This window comes from Nycticebus coucang, chromosome 20 (assembly GCF_027406575.1).
Source record: "Nycticebus coucang isolate mNycCou1 chromosome 20, mNycCou1.pri, whole genome shotgun sequence".
NCBI lineage: Eukaryota > Metazoa > Chordata > Mammalia > Primates > Lorisidae > Nycticebus > Nycticebus coucang.
Genome location: NC_069799.1, coordinates 10,337,886 through 10,363,000, shown reverse-complemented (window position 1 = coordinate 10,363,000; position 25,115 = coordinate 10,337,886). Strand labels below are relative to the sequence as shown.

At 42.2% G+C, this 25,115-nt stretch overlaps 2 protein-coding genes across 3 annotated transcripts in view; both read right to left on the bottom strand.

Moving 5' to 3' along the window:
* LOC128572282 (zinc finger protein 267-like) overlaps positions 1–12,887 on the bottom strand; it is a 33,175-nt gene extending 20,288 nt beyond the window's left edge. For both annotated transcript variants that reach the window (XM_053572112.1, XM_053572113.1), the window contains exon 1: positions 12,741–12,887. In XM_053572112.1, the coding sequence (XP_053428087.1) occupies positions 12,741–12,770 (30 nt within the window). In that variant the 5' untranslated portion in view covers positions 12,771–12,887. The remainder of the gene's footprint in view (positions 1–12,740) is intronic.
* The window catches only part of LOC128573137 (zinc finger protein 501-like), a 501,109-nt gene that overhangs the window by 240,128 nt on the left and 235,866 nt on the right, over positions 1–25,115 (bottom strand). The window lies entirely within an intron of this gene.

The window sequence follows — 25,115 nt, the reverse complement described above, 5'->3', positions numbered from 1 at the left end:
TTTTCTCCCCATTTACCTACTTTATTGCTTTTGTGTTTTAAAAACTCATGACACTTTTGCACTGCTGGTGGGAATGCAAACTAATACGTTCCTTTTGGAAAGATGTTTCGCGATCACTCAGGAATCTAAAAATAGACCTACTACTTGATCCTTCAATTCCTCTACTAGGTATATATCCAGAAGACCAAAAATCACTTTATAACAACGATATCTGCACCAAAATGTTTATTGCACCCCAATTCATAACTGCTAAATCATGGAAGAAGCCCAAGTGCCCATCGACCCATGAATGGATCAATAAATTGTGGTATGTGTACACCATGGAATATTATGCAGCCTTAAAAAAGATGGAGACTTTACCTCTTTCATGTTTACATGGATGGAGCTGGAACATATTCTTCTTAGCAAAGTATCTCAAGAATGGAAGAAAAAGTATCCAATATACTCAGCCCAATATGAAACCAATTGATAGCTTTCATATGAAGGCTATAACCCAACAATAGCCCAAGAAGAAGGGGAAAGAGGAGAGGGAGAGGAGGGGAGTGAAGGGGGGAAGATGGAAGGAGGGAGGGTAATGGGTGGGATCACACCTATAGTACATTTTACAAGGGTACATGTTAAATTTACTAAGTGTAGAGTATAAATGTCTTAACACAGTAACTAAGAAAATGTGGTGAAGGCTATGTTAACCAGTTTGATGAAATATTTCAAATGGTATATAAAACCAGCACATTGTACCCCATAATTGCATTAATGTACACAGCTTTGATTTAATAAAAAAGAAAAATAAAAAGAGTAAAAAAAAAAAACACTTATGAGTTGGGTGTAGTGACTCACTCATATAATCCTAAGCACTCTGGGAGGCTGGCCAGCAGATCACTTGAGCTCAGGAGTTCAAGCCCAGGCAGAGCAAAAGTGAGACCCTGTGTCTACTAAAAATAGAAAAACTAGCCAGGCCTATCATGGTGGGCAGCTGTAGTCCCAGCTACGTGGGAGGCTGAGGCATGAGGATTACTTGGGCCCAAGAGTTTGAGGTTGCTGTGAGCTGTGATGCCACAGCACTCTACCCAAGGCAACAGAATAAGACTGTCTCAAAAATAAAAAATAAAAACTTGTGAGAACTAGTTTTGTAAAGATAGCAGGAAATCCAGCACAAAGTCTAATTTCTTATAGTCAGTTTTGTGAGGAAAGAATTCAGGTTGGGGTCACACTTGAACCAGGCTCAGAAGAGGGTGGATTTGGGCAGGGCTGGGGCAGGGAGTGGGCCCAATGTCTTTCTTAAGCTTGCCCAAAAGAAATATTATACCCAGTAACACAGTGTACAGGTATGTTGTAGGCAGTATGGCCCTGCCCTCTAATGCTGACCTGCTTGCTTACAGATTCTGCCACCAGATTTGTTTACACCAGGAACTCCTCACAGAATTACAGCAGCCCACTGGACCTGAAATTCCTGGGTTCAAGTGATCCTTGTGCCTCAGCCTCCCAAATAGCTGATACTACAGGCACCCTCCACCATGCCCAGCTAATTTTTCTATTCTTAGTAAAAAATGGGGTTCAGCTCTTGCTCAGGTGGTCTTTAACTCCTGAGCTCAAGGATCTTTCCACCTCAACATCCCAGACAGCTAGGACTACAGATGTGAGCCACCATGTCCCCCCGCAACCCCCACTTTACTCTGTGCTATTAAATGTTACAGTGTGAAGAGTAAAGTTGAAGCAGAAATCCCCTCATGAAGAGGCTCTAACACATCATGAAGAAACTCAGGACCTGGATTTAAATTTAGGAGCTATAGATTTAGATCTTGAAGAGGTGAAAAATTTACAGGCCCCTTCTGCACATCCATAAACATTCATACAAGGAGAGGAGAGGGGAGCTGCGATTCTAAAGGACATGTGCAAGTCTGCTTGAGTTCGAGGGGCCCACACACTCGGATTCATTTTCAAGTTCTGAAAATGCCAAGTGAAAGAAAGACCTAAGATGATGTTTTGCTGCTCTGTGAAGTTATGATTTCTAGAAATCTTCTCTACCACCCCTAGATGAGACAGTAGATCCCAAGTAAGCAGAGATGATTCTGCCTATAGATTTGGGGGCTGTGTATGACCTGCTACACAACTGTGGACTATGACTGGAAGCCCCAAAGGAAAAAGACCCCCCCTCTACACGGAAGCCTGATGGGCACATTATGTTTGTATCATGTTAGGAAAATCTGAACAGCATTGCAGAAACAAGAAAATCATCTCCAGTCCCCCAAAACGAATCATGATGGTAGAATAAAAAGAAAACTGGTTTATTACTTAATTAAACAAGAATGTGACGTGCATCACAGGAAATCTGCTAAGAGACTGTAAGAACAAAGTAGATTTGACAGCACACCTTGTTATACATAGAAAATCCCAAATTCACCTGGTAATTGTGGAGGCTAGCTTCTTTTGGTATATTCAAAGGAAATTTGACTTGGCTGTATTCAAAGTAAAAATACATTTCCCTTGTTTTCATAACAAAATGTAGATTTGCAACCATATCCAGGTAACTGCCGAAGGTGGGCTCCTACTTTTCTGCAGAAACTGTTCCATAAGGCTTTATTTTCCTGGCAACTTAGATTTCAAAGCAATAGTTTCCAGGTTCTAGAGAAAGATATTCTTGTATAAAAAAGAATAGCAAAAACCTATTTAGCTTTTAAAATAATTTACATATATTTTGAAGAGCCATACAAAAAAATTACAGAATTGAACACTTTAAGGGTGCCAAAATCTCTTCCCTTATTCTCAATTGTGAGAATTAATGTCTCAAATTGCTAATCTGCACTTGCTCTTACCTCAGCCAGCTCTAGGGCCATGGTCTTGACCTTATAAACATCTGAATTCCAGGATGTGCTGTGTTTAGGCACCACAGTGGTGACCTTGGACACACTCAGTGGATAAAAAAAAAGGTTTGCAGGAAAAGAAAAAAGGCAGGACAAGGTGTTATGCAGGAAACATGGTTGCAGGTCAGTGCAGTGGTGGTGGAAGGACTGATTTTTGCTACAGATACAATCCCAGGTGAGGCTATGTTTTACTCCCGTGTCCATACAGGAGATGAGATTATGACTGAGTGGTCAGAGCCTAGGATGCTGGAGGTGCTGATCAGGTTCCTGCTATAGATTCAGTTTGAGGGAGGGAATAATCCAGGAGTCATCTAGGTACTTGTGTGGGGGTTTGGTGGTAAACTTCAGGAGCAGTTGTGCTGTATGTGCAATCCCTGAGCTTGGGTCCTTCTCCTGAAGGGACGAGGCCATGTCATTACCTAGTGCATGTGTGTCAGTGGACAGGAATCACACGGTGGCAGCAGGGTGTAAGGAGGGGTCTGCCTTCAGAACACATTTTCTCTGTGTCCTGAAGGAGGGCAAATACCTCAGAGCTTTCAGAAGTATAGAAAGTATAGATTAGGGCGGCTCCTGTGGCTCAGTGAGTAGGGCGCCGGCCCCATATGCCGAGGGTGGCGGGTTCAAACCCAGCCCCGGCCAAACTGCAACCAAAAAATAGCCGGGCGTTGTGGCGGGTGCCTGTAGTCCCAGCTGCCCGGGAGGCTGAGGCAAGAGAGGGCGCCTGTAGTCCCAGCTGCCCGGGAGGCTGAGGCAAGAGAATCGCGTAAGCCCAGGAGTTAAGAGGTTGCTGTGAGCTGTGTGATGCCACGGCACTCTACCCGAGGGCAGTACAGTGAGACTCTGTCTCTACAAAAAAAAAAAAAAGAAAGTATAGATTAGGCCCAGAGATACCTGACCCCACGACTTCTGTAAATCCTATGCCTGGGGACAACTGTTTAAAGACTTGTTGTTCCAGACTAGCTGCCTCAGCCATTACCTTCACATAGCTAAAATTTGTGATTTAAAAAAAAGTATAGCCAAACAATAACTTACACAATTTTAATGTAAATTCTTGGTTAATAACTTAGAAACTGCCTGTCTTCTTTTTCCCATAAAAACTGACTTGTAACTGCTAGAAGGAGCTTATCTACAAGTCAACTTTACTGTGCGCTGCTGGGTGATCATCCTCTACCACTGCACACAAATACTCTCTTTAATCCAGATTCTGACCTTTTGGATGAGGATGAGGGTGATGATGATGATTTTGAAACAGTCTCACTTTGTTTCTACAGGCTAGAGTGCCCTGGCATCACACCTCAAGACAACACCAAATTACTAGGCTCAAGTAATTCTCTTCTGCCTCCCAAGTAGCCTCACAACCACCTTCCACAACACCTGGCTACCTCATCTATTTTAATATAGACAGGGGTCTTGCACTTGATCAGGCTGGTCTAGAACTCCTGAGCTCCAGCAATCCACCTCCCTCCACCTCCCAGAGTGCTAGGATTACAGGTGTGAGCCACTGCACCCAGCCTTTTTTTGATTATTTTGAGTAGATTTGATAGTCATCAGTGCCAGCTGGAAAAAGACATAGAATCACATGGCAATTTGTGGCCTAACAGCTCATGTGCTGGATGACTGAGTCTTTCTTTTTTAAAACACTTGTAATCTCTTTCCACTCTAGACCCTGCCTGACCCACACTAGTTGAGATTCCCAGGCAGCCATGTATCCTAGGTTTCCCAAATATGACTCACTGGAGACACTTGACTTAATATGGGAAGTCTGAGCACACACAAAAAGTCTCTTTTCAGAGGGGTTTCTCTATGTATGTATGATGAGAAATTTTTGCAGCATGACAATAAAGATATGTAAACAAATGTGCAACAACAGAGCCGGGTTCAATAACATGCGGTACAAATGAATGGAAGCCTTTAACAAGGATGCCATGATATATATGTGATGATACACAAAGAATGTCATGATTCGTGTGATGTAATAAATCAAATTAGAGCAGCATTTAAAAATTCAATTGTTTCTGCTTACTTTATGTGTATATGCTTTTTGTGAATTGAATTAGAAGATACCGCTTTTTTATTTATATTTTGTTACTTCTTTTTTTTGTAGAGACAAAAGTGTCACTTTACTCACTTTACTGCCCTTGGTAGATGTCACAGCTCACAGCAACCTCCAGCTCTTGGGCTTAGGCAATTCTCTTGCCTCAGCCTCCCCAGCAGCTGGGACTACAGGTGCCCACCACAACGCCTGGCTATTTTTTTGTTGCAGTTTGGCAGGGGCTGGGTTTGAACCCGCCACCCTCGGTACATGGGGCCAGTGCCCTACTCACTGAGCCACAGGCGCTGCCCCTATATTTTGTTACTTCTTAAAAGTGAATTGTTTAAGGCAAATTGGAACAATCTAATTTTTCAAATGTACTTTGAGAACATTTAATCTTTTAAAATATGTAAAGTGTTTCTTACTCCACATAATGGTTAATTTAATATTTATGTTCTAAATAATTTTTACTTGTTGACTGTGTTCCAAAATGTTTTATCTAAACATTTTGTAGAGATTAGTCCAATACCTACCCGCAGTAAATGTATGTAACATTCCAAATAACAAGAAGATGACAAAACTTATAATTTTAGGTAATATATAAACTAAGCAAAGGGTGTATGTATATATGGTGGCAAATACCTGTTGCTAGGTATATACATAAATATGTGCTATAATGTAGAAACTCATCTAGGTAAAATTACAAATGGTGCCTCTTGGTTCTTCCAAATAACTTGGATTTACCTTTCTTCATGATAGTTTTAGTTTGAACCCTAACAAATTAGGGTTTTTGTTGTTGCTTTTGTTCTGGCATACACAATCTCTTTTAACAATCCTCATGTTCATAATACTTCTATTAATGCAATTATTAATGCTATGTGTTTCTCATTGTTTGACTTCAACCAAGAAATTTAAAGCCATAATATTCTAAAGACTTGAGATGGATGAAACCAATGACAATGTCTATATTCATCAATAATATGACCAAAATCTCTTTTTTGCCACTATGTGGTATCTTTTAAATTTTATTTGGGGGCATTCCTAAAATTCCTCACTGGGACATATCGTCTTTCCCCAGCACCTGACGTGGAACAGGACTACCTGAAATGAGCTCTCTCAGTTGTGACAGACAACTTGACCCTTATGCTGTGATCATCAATGCTTTCAAAAAGAACCAATTTGATCAAAAAAGGATAAAAAGAATGAAGCTTTTTTTAATTTGAGAAATGCAATCCTCCTCTAAATTATCAGGCCTAGACATCTGCAGGAGTGAGCCAGCAGTCATGTTCCAATGCCCTTCTTGACTCCAGAGCTAAGCAATAATCTCTTCAAGCTGCTCACTGTGTAGACACGACTTTATGAACACAAGCAGCTATGTGTAAACTACGTGGCATCCTTGACACTATAACCTACACACCATAGTTCAATGATGTACAGCCAATCACTAATCAATGCTTGAGCAAACCAAAGAGAATTCTCAACAAACAACTTTCTTACTGGACCAATTCTTTTCTCATTTTTGCCTTTAAAATGAACTCGTAGGCTGAGTACAATGGCTCAGGCCTGTAATCCTAGCACTCTTGGAGGCCGCTGTGGGCAGACTGCCTGAGATCAAGAGTTTGAGACCATTCTGAGCAAGAGTAAGACCAGATCTCTAAAAAAAAAAAAAAAATAGGTAGGCATTGCAGAAGGTACCACTTGTAGTCCCAGCTACTCAGGAGTCTGAGGCAAGAGAATCACTTGAGCCCAAGAGTTTCAGGTTGTTGTGAACTATGACACCAAGGCACACAACCCCAGAGAAACTGAGTGAGACTGTCTCAAAACAAACAAAAAAAAACTTGTAATGAAGACCACATGGAGCTCACATCCAAGAATGCTTGGATCTGAATCTTCCAGACAGGTATCCCCAACATGGCTCAAGGAAACAATTGAAAAATATATATTAGGTGCCTTTCTTTCAGTTGAGAAATTTATGAAGTCATGGAATTTTAAAACAAAACCAAAAATGACATTAACAGCAACCTCAACCCCCACTCCAAAATGTAAAACTCAAATTTTAAAAGCAGTGGACTGGGGAGTAGATTATCGACTCAAGTCAGTAACATGTGTGCCACAAAAGGAGGCACAGAAACCATAAAAACACCTTTACAGAACATTAATGGTAGATTATGAACTAAAACTCTTAAGGGTCCCCCCAGCAAATAACTGACTGGACCCCATCTTGGCCAAGGGGATCCCCTAAAATTGAGTTGCTAGCCATGAGAAAGGAGAGCAGACATGCCTCATCACGCCCTCCTCGCTGGGTAGGGATGCCCCTGGTGACTCATTATCAGGCCTCAGGCCATACAAGACATACCTGCAGGTCCTTGATATACGCACCAAACCATTCGCGTCTGGACAGATGTCCTGTACTTTGTCTCTGATTAACAGACCCTTACGTAAACTCAAGCATTTCTTTTATCTGGCTCCGGGTCTATTAGACAGAGCCTGACTCATTCAGCCAATTGTCAAGTGAAGAACTGCTCAACACACCTATAATCTGTGGGTCCCACTTTGAGAGGTCCCACCTTTTAGGGTCAAACTGAAGGCACATGTCCCCTATGGATCGATTTATGACTTTACCTGTAATGCCTGTCTCGCTGAAGTGTATACAACCATGCTGTGACCCACCACAGTGAGTCGAGTCCAGGTGCTCAAGAATTCTTGGGTGGGCTCCAGGTCATGGTCCTTAATGTTGGCTCTGAATAAACCTCCTCAAATTATTTTCTAGAATATGGTTTCTTTTCCATTCAATTCCATATTAATAGTAACATTAGGTTACTGAAAACTCGAAGGAGGCAAAACAGAAAAAATACTGCTTTATGAAATACAGTCAAGCTGCAAAGAATAACAAAAATGATCAGGAGTGTGGTCATCTCTAGAGGACACACCAGAATTGCCCATTGCTTATTTATTCACCTAGATCAGTGGTTCTCAACCTTCTTAATGCCGCGACCCTTTAATACAGTTCTTCACGTTGTGGTGACCCCCACACATGAGGAGCGGTGTCTCAGTTCCTAAGACCATCAGTAATATGTGTTTTCTGATGGTCTTAGGTGACCCCTGTTAAAGGGGAAAGAGTCGTTCGACCCCCAAAAGGGTCACGACCCACAGATTGAGAACCGCTGACCTAGATGGTAAGTCCATGTGGCATTATAGGTATTATTTTTTAAACTCAGCATAAGACAAACTTACTTCAAATATCAGACCATTTCACTCAGTACACTCATATTTTCAAACAAAATAAAAAGCTTAATTCACATCCTAAAATAAATTTTTTTTTTTTTTTTTTTCTGTAGAGACAGTCTCGCTTTATGGCCCTCGGTAGAGTGCCGTGGCCTCACACAGCTCACAGCAACCTCCAACTCCTGGGCTTAAGCGATTCTCTTGGCTCAGCCTCCCGAGTAGAATTCTTAAGTACTTGGGAAAACAGAAATGTATAAAGTGCTCCTTCCATGGCTGGTGTGAGCAGGCTGGGAAACCTGCAGTGGGGGCTCCCCAGGAAGAACTAACTGGACCTTGGATGACCTCCTGTGGCAGGCTCAAGATTGGCCTTAGCTGGGAGTCCCTGGATGCAGGCCTCTGCTTTTCAGTCAGGGTACTTTACATAAATTTATATTTAAAAACACAATATTTAAGGAAGCTAGCAAAATACCTCAAACTCAGTTTTTATGTTTATAGAATAAAAGGAAATTTTAAGGAGGAAAAATTCAAACCATAAGTATTTCTTTCCTCTGCTCTCATACACAACAATAACACAGAAGATCTGTGACCAGAGGTCAGGGGAATCATCCCTATCAAAAAACAAGCAAGCAAGCAAGCAATTTCGCAGGATACACCAGTTGGATGTTCTCAAACCAGTTCAATTCCAAGACTATCTACCTGAAGTAAGGGGATGTGCTACAGAGTGTTCACATCCTTGCCAGAGTTGCCACCTTCCAGGAACTTTCTGTATTCAGCTATCTGGAAGCTTCTCAAAGCCCATCCTTTGGGTTTTTACAGAAGCTTCACTTCATTTAAAAAATTAATTGAACCATAGGTCTGAGGTAATCTACTTAATTTTATGCCCCTCTCTTCTCTCTGAAGGTTGGGGTGGGACTAAAACTACTTAGGTAGTTCATTTGCCCTAGCTAGGGCATTAAAACTAGGTAGGCATCCTCTCAGCCAGTCCTTACAAGGGGTTTTTCCAAAAAGCCCTTGTTAAGCTCAAATGTTAAAGAACCTCTTTTAAATAGCAAAAGACTACCTTTGATGTATACTGGTCAGACACTACCTCAGAACTCAAGGACAAAAGACCAAATAATCTAACAAAAGATATAATCATTTTTTTACTCAGGAAATAATAAAGCTTAGAAGAGCTGAAATCCAGAATTCAATGGGAAAAAAGAAAATATATTTACCATAACAGAAATTCTATGCCACTAAAACGTCATACCTCAACAGGAAAAGCAAAAGTGTCTATCCCAATTCAAACAATAAATAGGCCATTTAATTATCATTTGCATGATAACAAATCATTTAGGATTTGCCAAATTCTATCACACAGAATTTATTATTAAACTTCAACACCTACACAACAGGATATAACAAGCTGTTAGAAATTCTTTACACTATAAAAAAGAGAGGATGGATGTTTTGGTTAAGTTTTGTCATTTACAATTTCGTTACTCTGCTTTCTTGTAGAAATATTTCTTTTTCTCCAATCAAAATGAAAGAGAAATGTTTCCTATTTTCCTTCCCAGGTGGTGGTCTCAAATCTAATTCTTGGAATTCCAATATGGCCTACAAAGAATATACCTGAGAAACTTATTATACTCACTCTGGGAAGAAAATGAGAAATTAGAATTTTTAACAAGTGGATACGTGACTTGATTTTTTTCTGCGACCTATGCTTTTCATGGTTCTTTGAAAACACAGAGGTTTGCAAAAAAAAAAAAAAAAAAAAAAAATACACATTTTAAGAAAGGGGAAAAATTGTTTAAAAATTTTAATCTTAGATATATACCAATAACATTTGTTAACTTATATACTGTACCATGGATCTCTTTTAATGGCAAGTCAAATGTGACTCAAGTGTTAAAGTTTTACTCCATTTTCTTCCTTCCTTAAAATGGGTACACTCTGTTTTGGCACCCTCTATATTGTGTTATCGTCTTTCAAGCACTACTGCTAAAATTCATACAGTTAGGGAAAAACTGAAGCTAAAATAATAAGTATTTTCTAAGTGAGGGGCAGAGCTGACAGAAACACAAACATGAGGGACTCAAGTGTCTAACTGAGCAGTCCTATCACTTGGAAAATCTGCCCAGCCCTATCCTACTCCTTGAACTACTGGCTGGCCTTTCCCCCAGGGGACCCTGCACTGTGCCCACTGTGCAATTTGCTTTCCAGGTTCTTGCACCACCTTACTGGGGTCTCTTTTGCTTATCCTGTGGTATACTTTTTCTCCCTTCACAAGTGTGAAAAAATCTAGAGAACAGGAATTGCTTTTGTACTTTTTCCCTCAGTATCAGCAACCAATTGGCATGTCTCCAGAAAATGAAAACTGGGATGAAGAGGTTAATGTCTCAATAACTTAGCTTCTTAGATAAAAGACTTATCAGGAGATTCCTCTCAGCCCCAAGCCATCTTTGTGCTCCCCTGATAGGCTCCAGCCAGCCTTAAACCTCAGGATGTCCTCACCGAGAAGACCCAGGAGCTGATATTCAACAGACATTCCAAGAGACAAGGCCACTGTGAGCATTCAGGGTCATCTCAGTTGTGAAACCCAGTAATGGGAAAAGACAGGTGGGCGGCGCCTGTGGCTCAGTGGGTAGGGCGCTGGCCCCATATACCGAGGAGAGCGGGTTCAAACTCTGCCCCAGCCAAACTGTAACAAAAAAAAAAAAAATAGGCGGCCGTTGTGGTGGGCCCCTGAGGCAAGAAAATCACCTAAGCCCAAGAGCTGGAGGTTGCTGTGAGCTGTGACATCACCCCACTCTATCAAGGGTGATAAGGTGAGACTCTGTCCCTAAAAAAAAAAAAAGACATGTGAGTAGCTGAGGACACATTATCCTGTTAAGCTTCTATAGACAAACTAAACCCAAGGCCATTCTGGGAAGATGTTTGTGCTCAGAAAATACGAAAAGGAGGAAAGGCCCAAAGAATTCTTAAGCCAAAGCATCAAGTAAATGTTCTCTAATTTCCTCATGTGAAATGTTCAGAAACACAAATATTTTATTTATTTATTTATTTATTTAATACATAATCTCACCATGTCGCCCTTGGTAGAGTGCTCACAGCAACCTCAAACTCTTGGGCTTAGGCGATTCTCTTGCCTGAGACTACAGGTGCCCGCCACAGCGCCCAGCTATGTTGTTTGTTTGTTTGTTTAGCAGGTTTGGGCCGGCTTTGAACCCACCAGCCCCGGTGCATGTGGCCCATGCCCTAACCGCTGAGCTATGGACGCCGAGCCAGAAACACAGATATCTTTTTTTTTGCAGTTTTTTCGCCGGGGCCGCGTTTAACCTGCCACCTCTGGTATATGGGGCAGGCGCCTTACTCCTTTGAGCCACAGACGCCGTCCAAACACAAATATCTTAAAAGAGCCGTCAATTCTCTGTGAAAAGTTAAGTACAATTAAGTACAATTAAAATCCTGTCTGGGCTAGGCGCCCGTAGGTCAGCGGTCAGGGCGCTGGCCACATACACTGGGGGCGAGTGGGTTAGAGACTGCTAAATAAACAAAAAATAGCCGGGCATCCTGGCAGGGGCGTGTGGGCCCAGCTACGTGGGAGGCTGAGGCAAGAGAATCCTTGAGCCCAAGAATTTAAGGTTGCTGTGAGCTGTGACGCCACAGCACTCTACCCAGGGCGACATAGTGAGACCATGTCTCAAAAAAAAAAAAAAAAAAAAATCCCCTATCTCTCCGAAATATAAAGGATAAATAATGGAAAATGCCGATTGGTGTGTTTATGACATTTAGGAACGTGGAGGAAACCTAGAAAGTTAAGACTTTACTATAAGCCCTAGGAGTTACGCTGAGGGTACAGGGTGGTGGATGTGAGATTCTGTTTGTCATTCATTTGGAAAAGAGAGAGAGAAACAGGTCTTTCTACGGAGTGTTAAAATATAAATAACGGGCAATTAGAATGAACTGATTCTTGTGCCCGGAATTGCTACTAAGATACTGAAATGTAATGCAAATACTTTTTTAAATTAATTATTACCTTAGAAATAAAATTTAAGCTTAACCCATTACAGACTACCACTTTACCTCTGATTACAGAACCAGAAGATAGCCTACGTCATAACCGAAAAAGAGGAGACTACAAAATGATAACCCACCAATTATCCAGTTAGGTTTTCATCTTCATGCACTTTACGAAAGACTTTCCCTCAAGCCCCTCCTGTGGACCCCCAAACACAAACCACGGCTGGGGCTTGCTGACTCATAAATCACTCACGTTCCCCCTAGTGAACCCATTAATATTTTAACTGTGCCGTGATTTATTTTTTAACAGGGAAGAGGGGAGACTGGGGACTTCACAGACCCAGCCGCTGAGTCGGGATTCTCCCCGACAACCCACCCGTATTTACCACACAAATCTGGGAATCCGCCGTACAAAGTCATCTCTGGAGGAAACTGGTTGCGCCGGGTCCCGGCTGTGGTTTTGGCCCCAAGCAGTGGCCAGACGGGTCGGACAGCCCAGCCGCTCCACCTGGGACTGGAGTCCGCAGGCTCCGGAGCTGACGCCGGGAGGCCGAGACCGCCACAGCAGCTTCTGCACGTTCCGACTTCCCCATGACAAACCAGTCCAACACACTCACCGCTTCCTGCCTTCCGTGTCGTCCCGGCATCCTCCTTACAGATCTTGCAGTACCTTCGAGTCACTGGGCTACAGGACCGAGAAGAGACATCAGGATCTTCCGGAGGAAAGCGGGAGCAACGAACACAGACCGACTTTGGCGGCCGGAAGCAAGTGTGCAGGGCTATTCCGGGTTGTGGAAGCCGCCCCTTACACTTTTGCTGTACACCTCATTGGACAGTTTCCACATCAGCGCTCCTGATTGGTTAGAGCCACTAGCCCCTCCCCTCATTCCCCTGAGTGACAGCTAATAAAAATCCCAGGCATTTAAAGATGCAGGATTTTCCCTTCCTGCAGAAAGTTGTCACCACTGGAAGCCCGTTAGCATTTAACCCAGTGTACGTTACATGCATAATGAATAGTGTATTTAATATTCAACATTAGAGACTATAATAATACTTTTAAAGTTCAAGTTTGGAGTCGGACATGGTGGCGCTTGCTTGTAATTCTAGCTCTGTAGCAGGACAAGGCAAGAGGATCACTTTAGGCCAGTAAGTTGAGACCAGCCTGGGCAACGTTAGCAAGTCCCATCTCTACAAAAAAAAAAAAAAAAAATATATATATATATATATATATATATATATAGACAGAGTCTCACTCTGTTGCCCAGGATGGAGTGGTGTAGTGTCAGACCCCTGGGTTCAAGGGATCCACATGCCTCAGGCTCCACAGCAGATGGTACTACAGGAATCCCCCAATATCCCTGACTGATTTTTCTGTTTTTAGTAGACATGAGTCTCGATCTTGCTCAGGCTGATCTCTTAACTCCTGAGCCCAAACCATCATCCTGCCTTGGCCACTACAAACTTTTTTTTAGAACCAGGTGTGGTGGTGCATGGCTGTACTCTCAGCTACTCAGTGTGGGAAAGGAATCTCATAACCCAGACAGGAGTGCAGCAATCTGAGAAATGAGGTGAGAAATGAAAAATCTCCTCCCCAGAGTCTTGAAGTGGCTTAAGGCCAGAAACATGCTACCCATAACCTGACCTGGAGGGTATGCCCATAATCCTGACCTCCTCCATCACTGGAGAAGAGCCCCAGGCTGTACTCTGGGCTCTCAGTCCCTCTCCAGGTATACTGAGAAGGCTATAAAAGCCTTTTGTAACTGTGCCAGCTGAGCTCCCACCTGGTCATTCTCCATTTTCTTTTCCCTTCTAATAAATCCTTACCTTGTCCCTGGACTGGCCTCCTCTCCTTTATTGTGGACCCTCAACCCAGTTCTATGCCAGAACTTCTCATTCAGGAGGCTGTGAAAAGAGGATCACTTGAGCCTTTGACTTGGAAGCTGCAGTGAACTGTGATCAGAGCACTGCACTCCAGTCTGAGCATTGGAGCAAGACCCTGCCTCTAAATATTATTTATTTAATAATAAATAATTCCAATTTTATAATCTCCGTGGATTGTTTTTCTAAGGAGGCAGCCTGAGTTTTGAAAAGGGAGCAGGCAATCTTCTCAGGCAGCAATGACTGCTAGAATTAAAGAGCCCTGTGAGTGTCATTTTTAATTTTCTGACAGCAACGATACGGGTGTTTCAGGTTCTTGGTCTTGGCGATTTGAAGAATGAATCCACGGACCACAGGATCAGTGGTAAGACAGGGTTTGTTCACAGAAACAAAAATTACAATTTACAAAAAAACCAAAGCTCCTGGCAGAGAGAACCCAGGAGGGGAACAAGCTCTCCTGCTCCCTCTTCCAAGTCTATTCTCTGGCTCTCTGCTAAGGGGTTTATATAGTCACAGGGGGTTGTTTTGCTGGAATTCAATGTTGACTTTTAAGGCATGGATCTTCTTCAGTTACAACCAGTTGTCCAATCAGCAGCAAGGTGCCTGGAACTCTCAGGCCCTAGAAACTCACATGAGGAGACAGCAAGGTGCCATCCATGAAATTGACCAGCAAGAAGTGCTTGAGAAGAGACAGCAACAGCCAGTGTCTCCTCCGCAGGTGTCTGGCCCTAATAGCAAGCTGGTTCCTCTAGCTGCCGCAGCATCAGCACAGGCAGGGCTAAGGCTGCAGGTCATGGTGCCACCTGTTCTGCATCAGTTTTCCCTCTCGAGTGGAAACTCTAACTGCTCTTAGGAAAAAAAGTGAAGGCTCCATCTAAGTGCTTCCTGCTGACTCAGGTGATGATAGAAGGGGCAGTTAGGGTTTTTCCAGAGGGAGAGCCATGCAGGGATCCATTATAGAATCAGGACTTGGACCGGAACCATCTTTATTGTCAGTGGCTTGATGACATTTCTTGAAAATATAAATCTGATTAGTATATTAAAAGGCAAAGGTAGGACAGTGTCAGGTTAGAAGCACTAATTCAATGACGCTAAAAGAAAACTGTATTAACATCTTTCTTGCTGTTTTCTAAATAATAACTTCAAACTTTCCTTAGGCTCACAAGTGTCGGTGGACAAGTGTTGGCTCTCTTCATAGTCTGCTTCCGCAGAAGGTGGAGGGTTCCAGGATTTTACTCATGAACATGTATTCAGGAATCCACTCCCATAACTTTAACAGCTGTAGAAGAAGACAAGATAACAGGAAAGGGGCCTTCCCAAGTTGGGGTTAGGGAAGGTGAATTAGAGGGAAGAGTTTTGATCATGACTAGATCCCCAGAAGAGAAAAGCTCCTTCGACGTTGAATGTGAGAATGTAGTTGGGAGGTTTTTAAGGATTTGTTGAAATTTAGTTAAAAAAGTGATATGTTTTACTAATTCTGTAGTCTCCAGATCTAGTAATAAATCATTAGTTAAAAAGGGTCTTCCATATAATAATTCTAATAGGCTACAACTGAGTTTCTGAGGTAAAAGTTTCTTATTCTAAGGAGAACAATGGAAAGTAATTTAGTCCAAGGGAGATGAGTTTCTTGAGTTAGCTTTCATAACTGTCCTTGGATTTTATCATTCATTTTTTCCATCTTCCCAGAGTATTGGGGCCTCCAAGAGCAGTGTAGATGATATTTTATACCTAGGGCTTTAGATATTCCCTGTGTTACTGTTGCCTTGAAGGCTGGCCCATTATCACTTTGCAAACTCTGAGGGAGTCCAAACCTGGGGATAATCTCATGTACTAAAGCCTTTACAACTTCCTGGGCCTTTTCTGTCCTACAAGGGAATGCTTCAGCCCAATTAGTAAAAGTATCCACAAATACCAGCAAATATTGTCTACCATGTACTTTAGGGAGGTGAGGGAAATCCATTTGCCAATTTTCACCTGGATATGTACCGTGTCTCTATATACCTGGGGGAGCTAAATGGTGATTTAAAGGATTGTTTCTCTAACATACCTCACAAGTCCTTGTTATCTGTTTTATGGCTTCGAATAGATTTTTGCCTTAGCCATTTGATAGGTACTTTCGGTTCCAAAATGAAAAGACTGAAGTAAAGTTTTAAGTGTTTTCCATTGGCTTGCAGCAGGTAATAACAAAAGTCAACTTCTATTTTGTAACCAGCCTGATAGAAGTAGTGAATAGTCTCTGGCTAAAGCCCATTCCTTCTCTTTTTGGGTATATTGAGGTGCATGATTCTCAAGTGATCCCTTCCAAATAAGGGGTGCCACAAGGGGGAATTATTCCTTTCTGTGCTCCTATTTTAGCCTCTTTATCAGCAAGTTGGTTACCTTCAGATCTCATCTAGGGTCTTTTGGTGTCCCTTACAATGAATAACTGCCACTTTTTGTGGAGCATGAAGGGCTTGTAACAACCTGTCTATTTCCTGATGATATTTTATGCAGAGCAATTGGAAGTGAGATATTGCCTCTCCTTCCAAACAGCAGCATGGGCATGTAAAATGAAGAAAACATATTTTGAATCAGTGTATATATTGACTCGTTTGTTTCTCCTGATTTCTAAAGCATGGGTTAAGGCTAATAACTCAGCTAATTACACAGTAGTTCCTGGAAGGAGAGACCCACTCTCAATTACAGCAATACTGAGTAACTACAGCATAGCCTGCTTTTCGAGTTCCATGTTCTATGGAAGAACTTCCATGTGTATCTAAAACCATCTCAGGATTAGATGGGGGAGTTTCTTCTAAGTCTTCTCTAGCTGCATAGGTCTGTGCTATAATCTGTTGGCAATTATGCCCTATCTCCTCATGGGATTCAGGGAGGAAAGTGGCAGGATTCAAAGCAGCACAGGTGTGTAATTGCAGCACTGGTCCTTCTAGTAATAAGGCTTGATATTTCAGAAGGCGGTTATCTGACAGCCAGAGATTGCTCTTGGAATTTAAAAGTCCAGTAAGGTCATGAGAAGTGTAAATGAAAAGTTAGATCTTTTCCTAAAGTTAGTTTGGTTGCTTCTGGGGTTAAGAGGGCTACAATGCTACAACTCATAGACAGTGTGGCCATCCCTTGGCCACGGTGTCAATTTCTTTACTAAGATATGCTACAGGTTGTAAAACTGGACCCCAGTATTGGGCCAAAACTCCCAGGGCAATTTCAGTTTGTTCTATAATATACAGATTAAACTGTTGTCCAGTGGGAAGACTCAAAGCAGGGGCCTACAAAAGAGCCATTTTCAACTGTTGGAAGGCCTTATCTGCTTCCAGTTCCCATTCTAAAGTGACTAGGCCCTCTTTTTAAGCATTTTAAATTAAAGAATAGAGTGGTTTAGCTATTTCACTATATCCAGGAATCCAGTGTCTACAAAAGCCTGTAATTCCTAAGAAGCCTCGAAGTTGTCTGAGAGTTTGAGGTTTAGGGTGAGCCAATATTGGTTCTATTCTTTTTTTGCCCAAGGCTCTCTTCCCCTGTGAAAGCTGGAGTCCCAAATAGTGAACTTCCAGGACACATAATTGGGCTTTAGCCTTGGAAACTTTGTACCCACAATCAGCTAGAAAGTTTAATAGAATTTGTGTAGCTTTGTGGCATTCTTCTGCATCTGATGTTCTCAAAAGAATGTCACCTACGTACTGAATAGAATATGAAAAATGACTCCAGTCTTTGGCTAAGACTTGTCCGAACAAGTGAGGGCTGTCCCTAAATATCTGGAGTAACACAGTCCACGTGAGCTGGGTGTTGGAGTCAGAGATGTCTTCAAAAGCAGAAAGGTATTGGGAATTTTCATGAAGTGGAATGCAAAAGAAGACATTGTTTAAGTCTAGGACTGTGAAATAGGCAGCCTTTTCAGGGATATGAGATAAAAAGGTATATGGATTGGGAACTACAGGATGGAGAGAAATGCCTGCTTCATTTATAATGCGGAGGTCTTGGACTAGTCTCCAAGTTCTGTTTGGTTTTGGCACTCCTAGAATAGGAGTGTTGCATGGACTATTGTAAGGTATTAATAATTTCTGTTGCTTTAGATTCTGTATTATAGGTATGAGTCCATTTTAAAGTCTGTTTTTAGAGGATATTGTTTTTGATTGGGATAGATGGTGGGATTCTTTAACTTAATTTGGATTGGTTGAGCATATCTTGCCCTTCCCACCTGTCCCTCAGTAGCCCACACTTCTGGGTTAATTTCTGTCTCTAATAAGGAAAGACACAATATAGGTTCCTGTCCTATATTCATATAAGTGGTTGTTCTTGCTTTAGTTAGTATGTCCCTCCTCAAAAGGGGAGCAGGACTTTCAAGCATGATTAGGAAGGTGTGAGAGAACAGCCAGCCACCCCAATTGCAGCTTAAAGGCCGAGAGAAAAATTTGTAACCAGATTTCCAGACGGTTACAGATTTGGGGGATAAAAGACCAGAGTTAGAGAGAGGTATGGAAAAGGTTGCTCCAGTGTCCAGAAGAAATTCTGTCTCCTGGCCTCCCACTATGAGGCAAACGTGGGACTCTTGAGGGGTGATGACTCAAGGTGGAGCCATGAAAATCTGCCCCAGGCACCCTCAGCCCAGTTTGGGCACTGATGGGGTCACTGTTCTCAGAGGCCTTTGGGGACAGGCCACCCTCTAGTGGTCACCCTTACACTCTGGACAGGGGCCAGGTGGCTTGCCCAGCTGGTGGTGCTGCTGTGAGCAGTTCTTCCTGAAGTGGCCAGCCTGACCCCATTGGAAGCACTTGTTCCTGGCTCCTCTGGCTTCCCTCTGTCTCTGAAAGGTGCTTGTTTGTCAGAGTGCCATTACTAGGGCCATCATTCTTTTTTGATCCCTTCTCTCTTTTTCCTCCTTTTTCTCCTGATCTCGGTTATAAAGGACCATAGTGGCTATTTTAAGAAGATTCTCCAGGTTATGATCTGGGCCTAGAGTCAATTTCTGTAATTTTCTTTGAATGTGTGGGGCTGCTTGAGAGATATATTTGTCTTTTAAAATAATTTGACCCTCTATGGAGTCAGTTGTCAATTGGGTGTGTTTTCTCATTGCCTCCCTAAGCCTCTCAAGAAAGGCTGAGGGACTCTCATTTTACTCCTGACAAATAGTAGATAACTTGGAATAATTCACAGGCTTTTTCTTGGACTGACATAAACCTTCTAGGATACATGTTAAAAAATGTTTACGCCACCAGTCACCTTCTTTGTCAGGGTACCAGTCAGGCTTCTCAAAGGGAACTGCCTGTCTTCCCGTGGGGTATCTGTCCCTTTCCTCAGGACATATACTGCCATCAGTATTGGACATGAACCACAAATCACCCCACTTCCTAGCTTCATCCAGAACTTCACTTTTTTCATTAAAAGTTAAAGTTTGATCTAGTAGTAACATTACATCTCTCCAAGAGAGGTCAAAGCTTTGTCCTAACCCTTGGAAAACATCTATGTACTTATCAGGGTCATCAGAAAATTTTCCTAAATCAACTTTAGTTTGCTTTAAATCTGCCAGAGAAAAAGGAGTGTATACTCGTACACGTCCCCTTTCACCACTCATGGTCTCAACCAAGGGATACAAAGAAGGATATGGCTGCCTACTGGGGGTCCCAGTAAAACCAGTAAAAACTCTTGGGACAGCCTCCCTCCTGGGGTTTTCAGAACACACAGAGGAAGGTGCAGGAGAAGTAGATGGAGGGTTTGAACTAGGTGGTGATGTTGTCTCCCTCAAGAATCCCTGACCATTTGGGGAGGTTACTACAGCTAAGAGAGCAGAATCTAGCTGACCCGTCTTACACAATTGGGGGTTGTCCCTGAGGGAAAAGCAAGCTCACACATAGGGCACTTCAGACCACTTTTTTCCTGTTTACAAAAAGTATCTAACTGAAAAATGGTGTTATAATTAAGAGTACGCTCTGGGGCCATTGTTCACCCATGGAGAGTTGATACTGAGGCCAGGCCTGCATGCAGACAAAAAGCATACATTCTTTTTTTAGCATCTAGGGATCAAACTTGTCCCAGTGCTTCAGAACACAGCCCAGCAGGGTGTTCCCTTGGTGAGAGAATATGTTACTCATCTGTGAGAAAGAACAAACATTGAGCATCTTAATCAATCCCACCCCATATTCCTGAGTTGTCAGAGCATCCTCTGACCAACCCAAGAAGCCTTCTGACCAAACAAAAGGAAGTGTCCTTCCAATGTTTGAGGAAGAATCCCTGAGGAGAGTGGCCTCCTCAGCCCCTGTGCTTGTCTGGAATTATCCACTCTTACCAGTGTAGCACTTAGTGCTTGCTGGTTCTCCTGTACTTATAATGTGCCAGCAGCACAGCTTCAAGAAATCAGGTATCAGGGAGCCTGGTCCCACCTGATGCATATATTCTGCCCCTTTCTGCCCCTTCCCCCCACTAGCCTCAGAGTATCAACCAAAGTGGGGAGGAGTGCTCGGCACCTGTGGCTCAAGCAACTAAGGCACCAGCCACGTACACGTGAGCTGGCAGGTTTGAATCCAGCCCAGGCCTGCCAAACAACAATGACAGCTGCAACCAAAAAATAGCCGGGCGTTGTGGTGGGTGCCTGTAGTCCCAGCTACTTGGGAAGCTGAGGCAGGAGAATGGCTTTAGTCCTGGAGTTGGAAGTTACTGTGAGCTGTGATGCTATGGCACTCTACCCAGGGCAACAGCTTGAGGCTGTCTCCAAAAAAAAAAAAAAAAAGAGTGGGGATGAGCCCTATCCTGGAGAAAATGGCTGTGCGGCGTTTGCACATTTAAGTCTCTAGAACCTGTACAAGCTTTTTCTAAATTCTCCATAACAAAAAAGAAAGTAGGCTTTCCAGCATGAGCAGGTCTTGGTGTTATATGATATGCTTTTCCAACCTGGTCTTTCTTTCCCAAAATTTACCAAGGCAACAATAATGAAATTTAGTTACAAATCAGGGTTGAGAGACACTTTGAAACTTTTTGTATCACAATTAGTTGCACTTAGCCGAAGTCCTAGAGAAACCTAAAATTATCTTAAACTTCCCCACACCAGAAGAAATCAAATACCCAGGGCCATTCTTATTGCTCTTCTTTATTTTCAAGAGACTGAGTGGTAGCCAAGGTTCAGGGCCATTCCCACCTTGGGGAGTCATCCTGGGCTTCCCTGCACAGGCCTCTGGTTACCCAGACAAACTGTGGAGGGGAGTCATTGTGCCCTTTGTTTGGGGCTGACTTCTACTTACCATGGTTAGCCTTTTGTTTGTTTGTTTTTAGGGACATAAAAATACCAATGAAAAGTAATAACTCTCAACCCACCTACAACATTTGAAGCATCTAATACATGCTTCTAAAAAAAACCAACAGAATACCCTTACAAAATTAAATAAATAAACAATTCTTACCTACATTCAAAGAGAGCATATATACTATCAAGGAGAGGGAGATAACTAGAAGAGGTCAACAGAGATAAATGGAAAAAAATTTGGGACCATAGAAAAGAAGAGAAGATAGTAAAAGCTGTGAGAGCATGAGTTTTCGAAGGCCTTCCCAAGTCCTGGGGTCAGAACCATTGCTGGGGACCTCAGGTGCTACCTCCTTATTCGCCTCTCAACAAGGGAAAAGGACTAAATACAGAACAGGTTTAAAAGTCGTTTAACATTCCCTTTGGCACTTTTCCAGAGCCAACGGGCATTAGAAAGTTCGCAGCCCAACAGCCTCTTGCCTGTGACCTGGAGGTCAGCCTCTGCACTATGCACATTTATGGGCTGATGGACATCAAAATTATTAGTTCCCATTATTATAACTATAGAGAAAATCAGGATAGAGGTAAGTGGTCCCATTACTTACCACAGATGTCTTCTTTCTGTCATCTTTCCCCATTCGGGCCACCAAATATGATATGGGAACTTTGCCTTCTGTCCTGGCTGGCTCACCAAATCTGATACCAGTGTTTCGAGTTCTTGGTCTCAGGGATTTGAAGAATGAATCCACGGACCACAGGATCAGTGGTAAGACAGGGTTTACTCAAAGAAACAAAAATTACAATTTACAAAAAACCCAAAGGTCCAGACAGAGAGAACCCAGGAGGGGAACAAGCTCTCCTGCTCCCTCTTCCAGGTCTGTCCTGGGCTCCCTGCTCAGGGGTTTATATAGTCACAGGGGGTTATTTTGCCAGAACTCAACGTTGACTTTTAGGGCACGGGTCTTCCTCAGTTACAGCCAGTTGTCCAATCAGCAGCAAGATGCCAGAACTCTCAGGCCATGGAAACTCACATGAGGAGACAGCAAGGGCCATCCACAAAATTGACCAGCCAGAAGAGCCCAAGGCTCCAGTGTCTCCCCCACAGGTGTCTGGCCCTTCCAGCAAGCTGTTTCCTCCAGCTGCTGCAGCATCAACACCACCAGGGCTAAGGCGGCAGGTCATGGAACCACCTGTCCTGCATCAGCAACATCAAAGAAAAAGTCAATATGTAAAATTGATAGCAATAATATCTTCAATATATCAATATTATTATTTCAATATGTGATAGATATTAATACAGTAGTTTGTGGAACTAGATCTTTTAAAGCCACACTGCATTTTAAATTGCCAGAACATCCCAATGAAGACAGCACATTTAAATGTGTATGTCCAATTATTCTACTTTTACATATATTTAAGATTATGAGTGGGTCCATTGAACATCTACCTGTTTCTCCCTTGTAACTGCTTAGCATTTATTTATTAGTATTTTCCTAATTTCACCAAGGGTTGCAAAATAGCAGTTTTCTAACTCTGCCATATTCTCTGCATGTACTAGTTCTTATACTCTAGAAAGAATTGCATTTTCTCCTGAGCTCCCTTCATTACATTCAAATCTAACCTAACAGGAAAGGAAACATAAAAACCGGATTCTTTTAGTCACTGCCACAATGATGACATGGCCCAGCAAACAAAAACAGAAACATATAGATAATACTTTTCCTTGCATTATTTCCTATTTTATTTCATAGAATTCCATACACTGCAGTTATATCTGTTTTCCAGTTAAAATTGTCCCATCTTGAGTCAGTGAGGGACACTTCACTTGTCCTCCTGTGTCCTTGTGCCATGAGACCATATGTTTAGAGAAATTTCTGATTTTCCGGAACACATGAGTGCTTCCTTTTGTCTTTTACGTAATTTGCAAATAGATGTTCTGTTCATTCTGTTCTTTTATTTTTTTTTTGTTTTGTTTTTGGCCAGGGCTAGGTTTGAACCCACCACCTCTGGCATATGGGACCGGCGCCCTACTCCTTGAGACACAGGCGCCGCCCTGTTCTGTTCTTTTTAACGTATAGTAATTCCCACCATGCAAATTATTATGTTTTGTATTGTGTCCTTTACCAATCTTTGCTTTCATGAACATTACTTCATAAAAAAAAAAAAGACAGGAGCAGCGCCTGTGGCTCCGAGGGGTAGGGCACCAGCCCCATATGCCAGAGGTGGCGGGTTCAAACTCAGCCCTGCCAAACACTGCAAAAAAAAAAAAAAAAAAGCCAGGTTGTGGATTCATTGAGGGTACAATAAGCCAGGTTACATTGATTGCAATTGTTAGGCAAAGTCCCCCTTGTAATCATGTCTTGCCCCCAAAAAGTGTGACACACACCAAGGCCCCACCCCCCTCCCTCCGTCACTCTTTCTGCTTTTCCTCCCCTCCCCATAACCTTAATTGTCATTAATTGTCCACATATCAAAATTGAGTACATAGGATTCATGCTTCTCCATTCTTGTGATGCTTTACTAAGAATAATGTTTTCCACTTCCATCCAGGTTAATATGAAGGATGTAAAGTCTCCATTTTTTTTAATAGCTGAATAGTATTCAATGGTATACATATACCACAGCTTATTAATCCATTCCTGGGTTGGTGGGTATATAAGCTGTTTCCACATTTTGGCGATTGTAAATTGGGCTGCAATAAACAGTCCAGTACAAGTGTCCTTATGATAAAAGGATTTTTTTCCTCTGGGTAGATGCCCAGTAATGGGATTGCAGGATCAAATGGGAGGTCTAGCTTGTGTGCTTTGAGGTTTCTCCATACTTCCATTCAGAAAGGTTGTACTAGTTTGCAGTCCCACCACCAGTGTAAAAGTGTTCCCTTCTCTCCACATCCACGCCAGCATCTGCAGATTTGAGATTTTGAGATGTGGGCCATTCTCACCAGGGTTAGATGGTATCTCAGGGTTGTTTTCATTTGCATTTCTCTAATATATAGAGATGATGAACATTTTTTCATGTGTTTGTTAGCCATTTGTCTGTCATCTTTAGAGAAAGTTCTATTCATGTCTCTTGCCCGTTGATATATGGGATTGTTGGCTTTTTTCATGTGGATTAATTTGAGTTCTCTATAGATCCTAGTTATCAAGCTTTTGATTGAAAAAGTCTGATTGAAAATATGCAAATATCCTTTCCCATTGTGTAGGTTGTCTCTTTGCTTTGGTTATTGTCTCCTTAGCTGTACAGAAGCTTTTCACTTTAATGAAGTCCCATTTGTTTATTTTTGTTGTTGTTGCAATTGCCATGGCAGTCTTCTTCATGAAGTCTTTCCCCAGGCCAATATCTTCCAGTGTTTTTCCGATGCTTTCTTTGAGGATTTTTATTGTTTCATGCCTTAAATTTAAGTCCTTTATCCATTTTGAATCAATTTTTGTGAGTGGGGAAAGGTGTGGGTCCAGTTTCAGTCTTTTACATGTAGACATCCAGTTCTCCCAACACCATTTATTGAATAGGGAGTCTTTCCTCCAAGGTATGTTCTTGTTTGGTTTATCGAGGATTAGGTGGCTGTAAGATGTTAGTTTCGTTTCTTGGTTTTCAATTCAATTCCAAGTGTCTATGTCTCTGTTTTTGTGCCAGTACCATGCTGTCTTGAGCACTATGGCCTTATAGTACAGACTAAAATCTGGTATGCTGATGCCCCCAGCTTTATTTTTATTATTAAGAACTGCCTTAGCTTTATGGGTTTTTTTCCGGTTCCATACGAAACGCAGAATCATTTTCTCCAAATCTTGAAAGTATGATGTTGGTATTTTGATAGGAATGGCATTGAATAGGTAGATTGCTTTGGGAAGTATAGACATTTTAACAATGTTGATTCTTCCCATCCATGAGCATG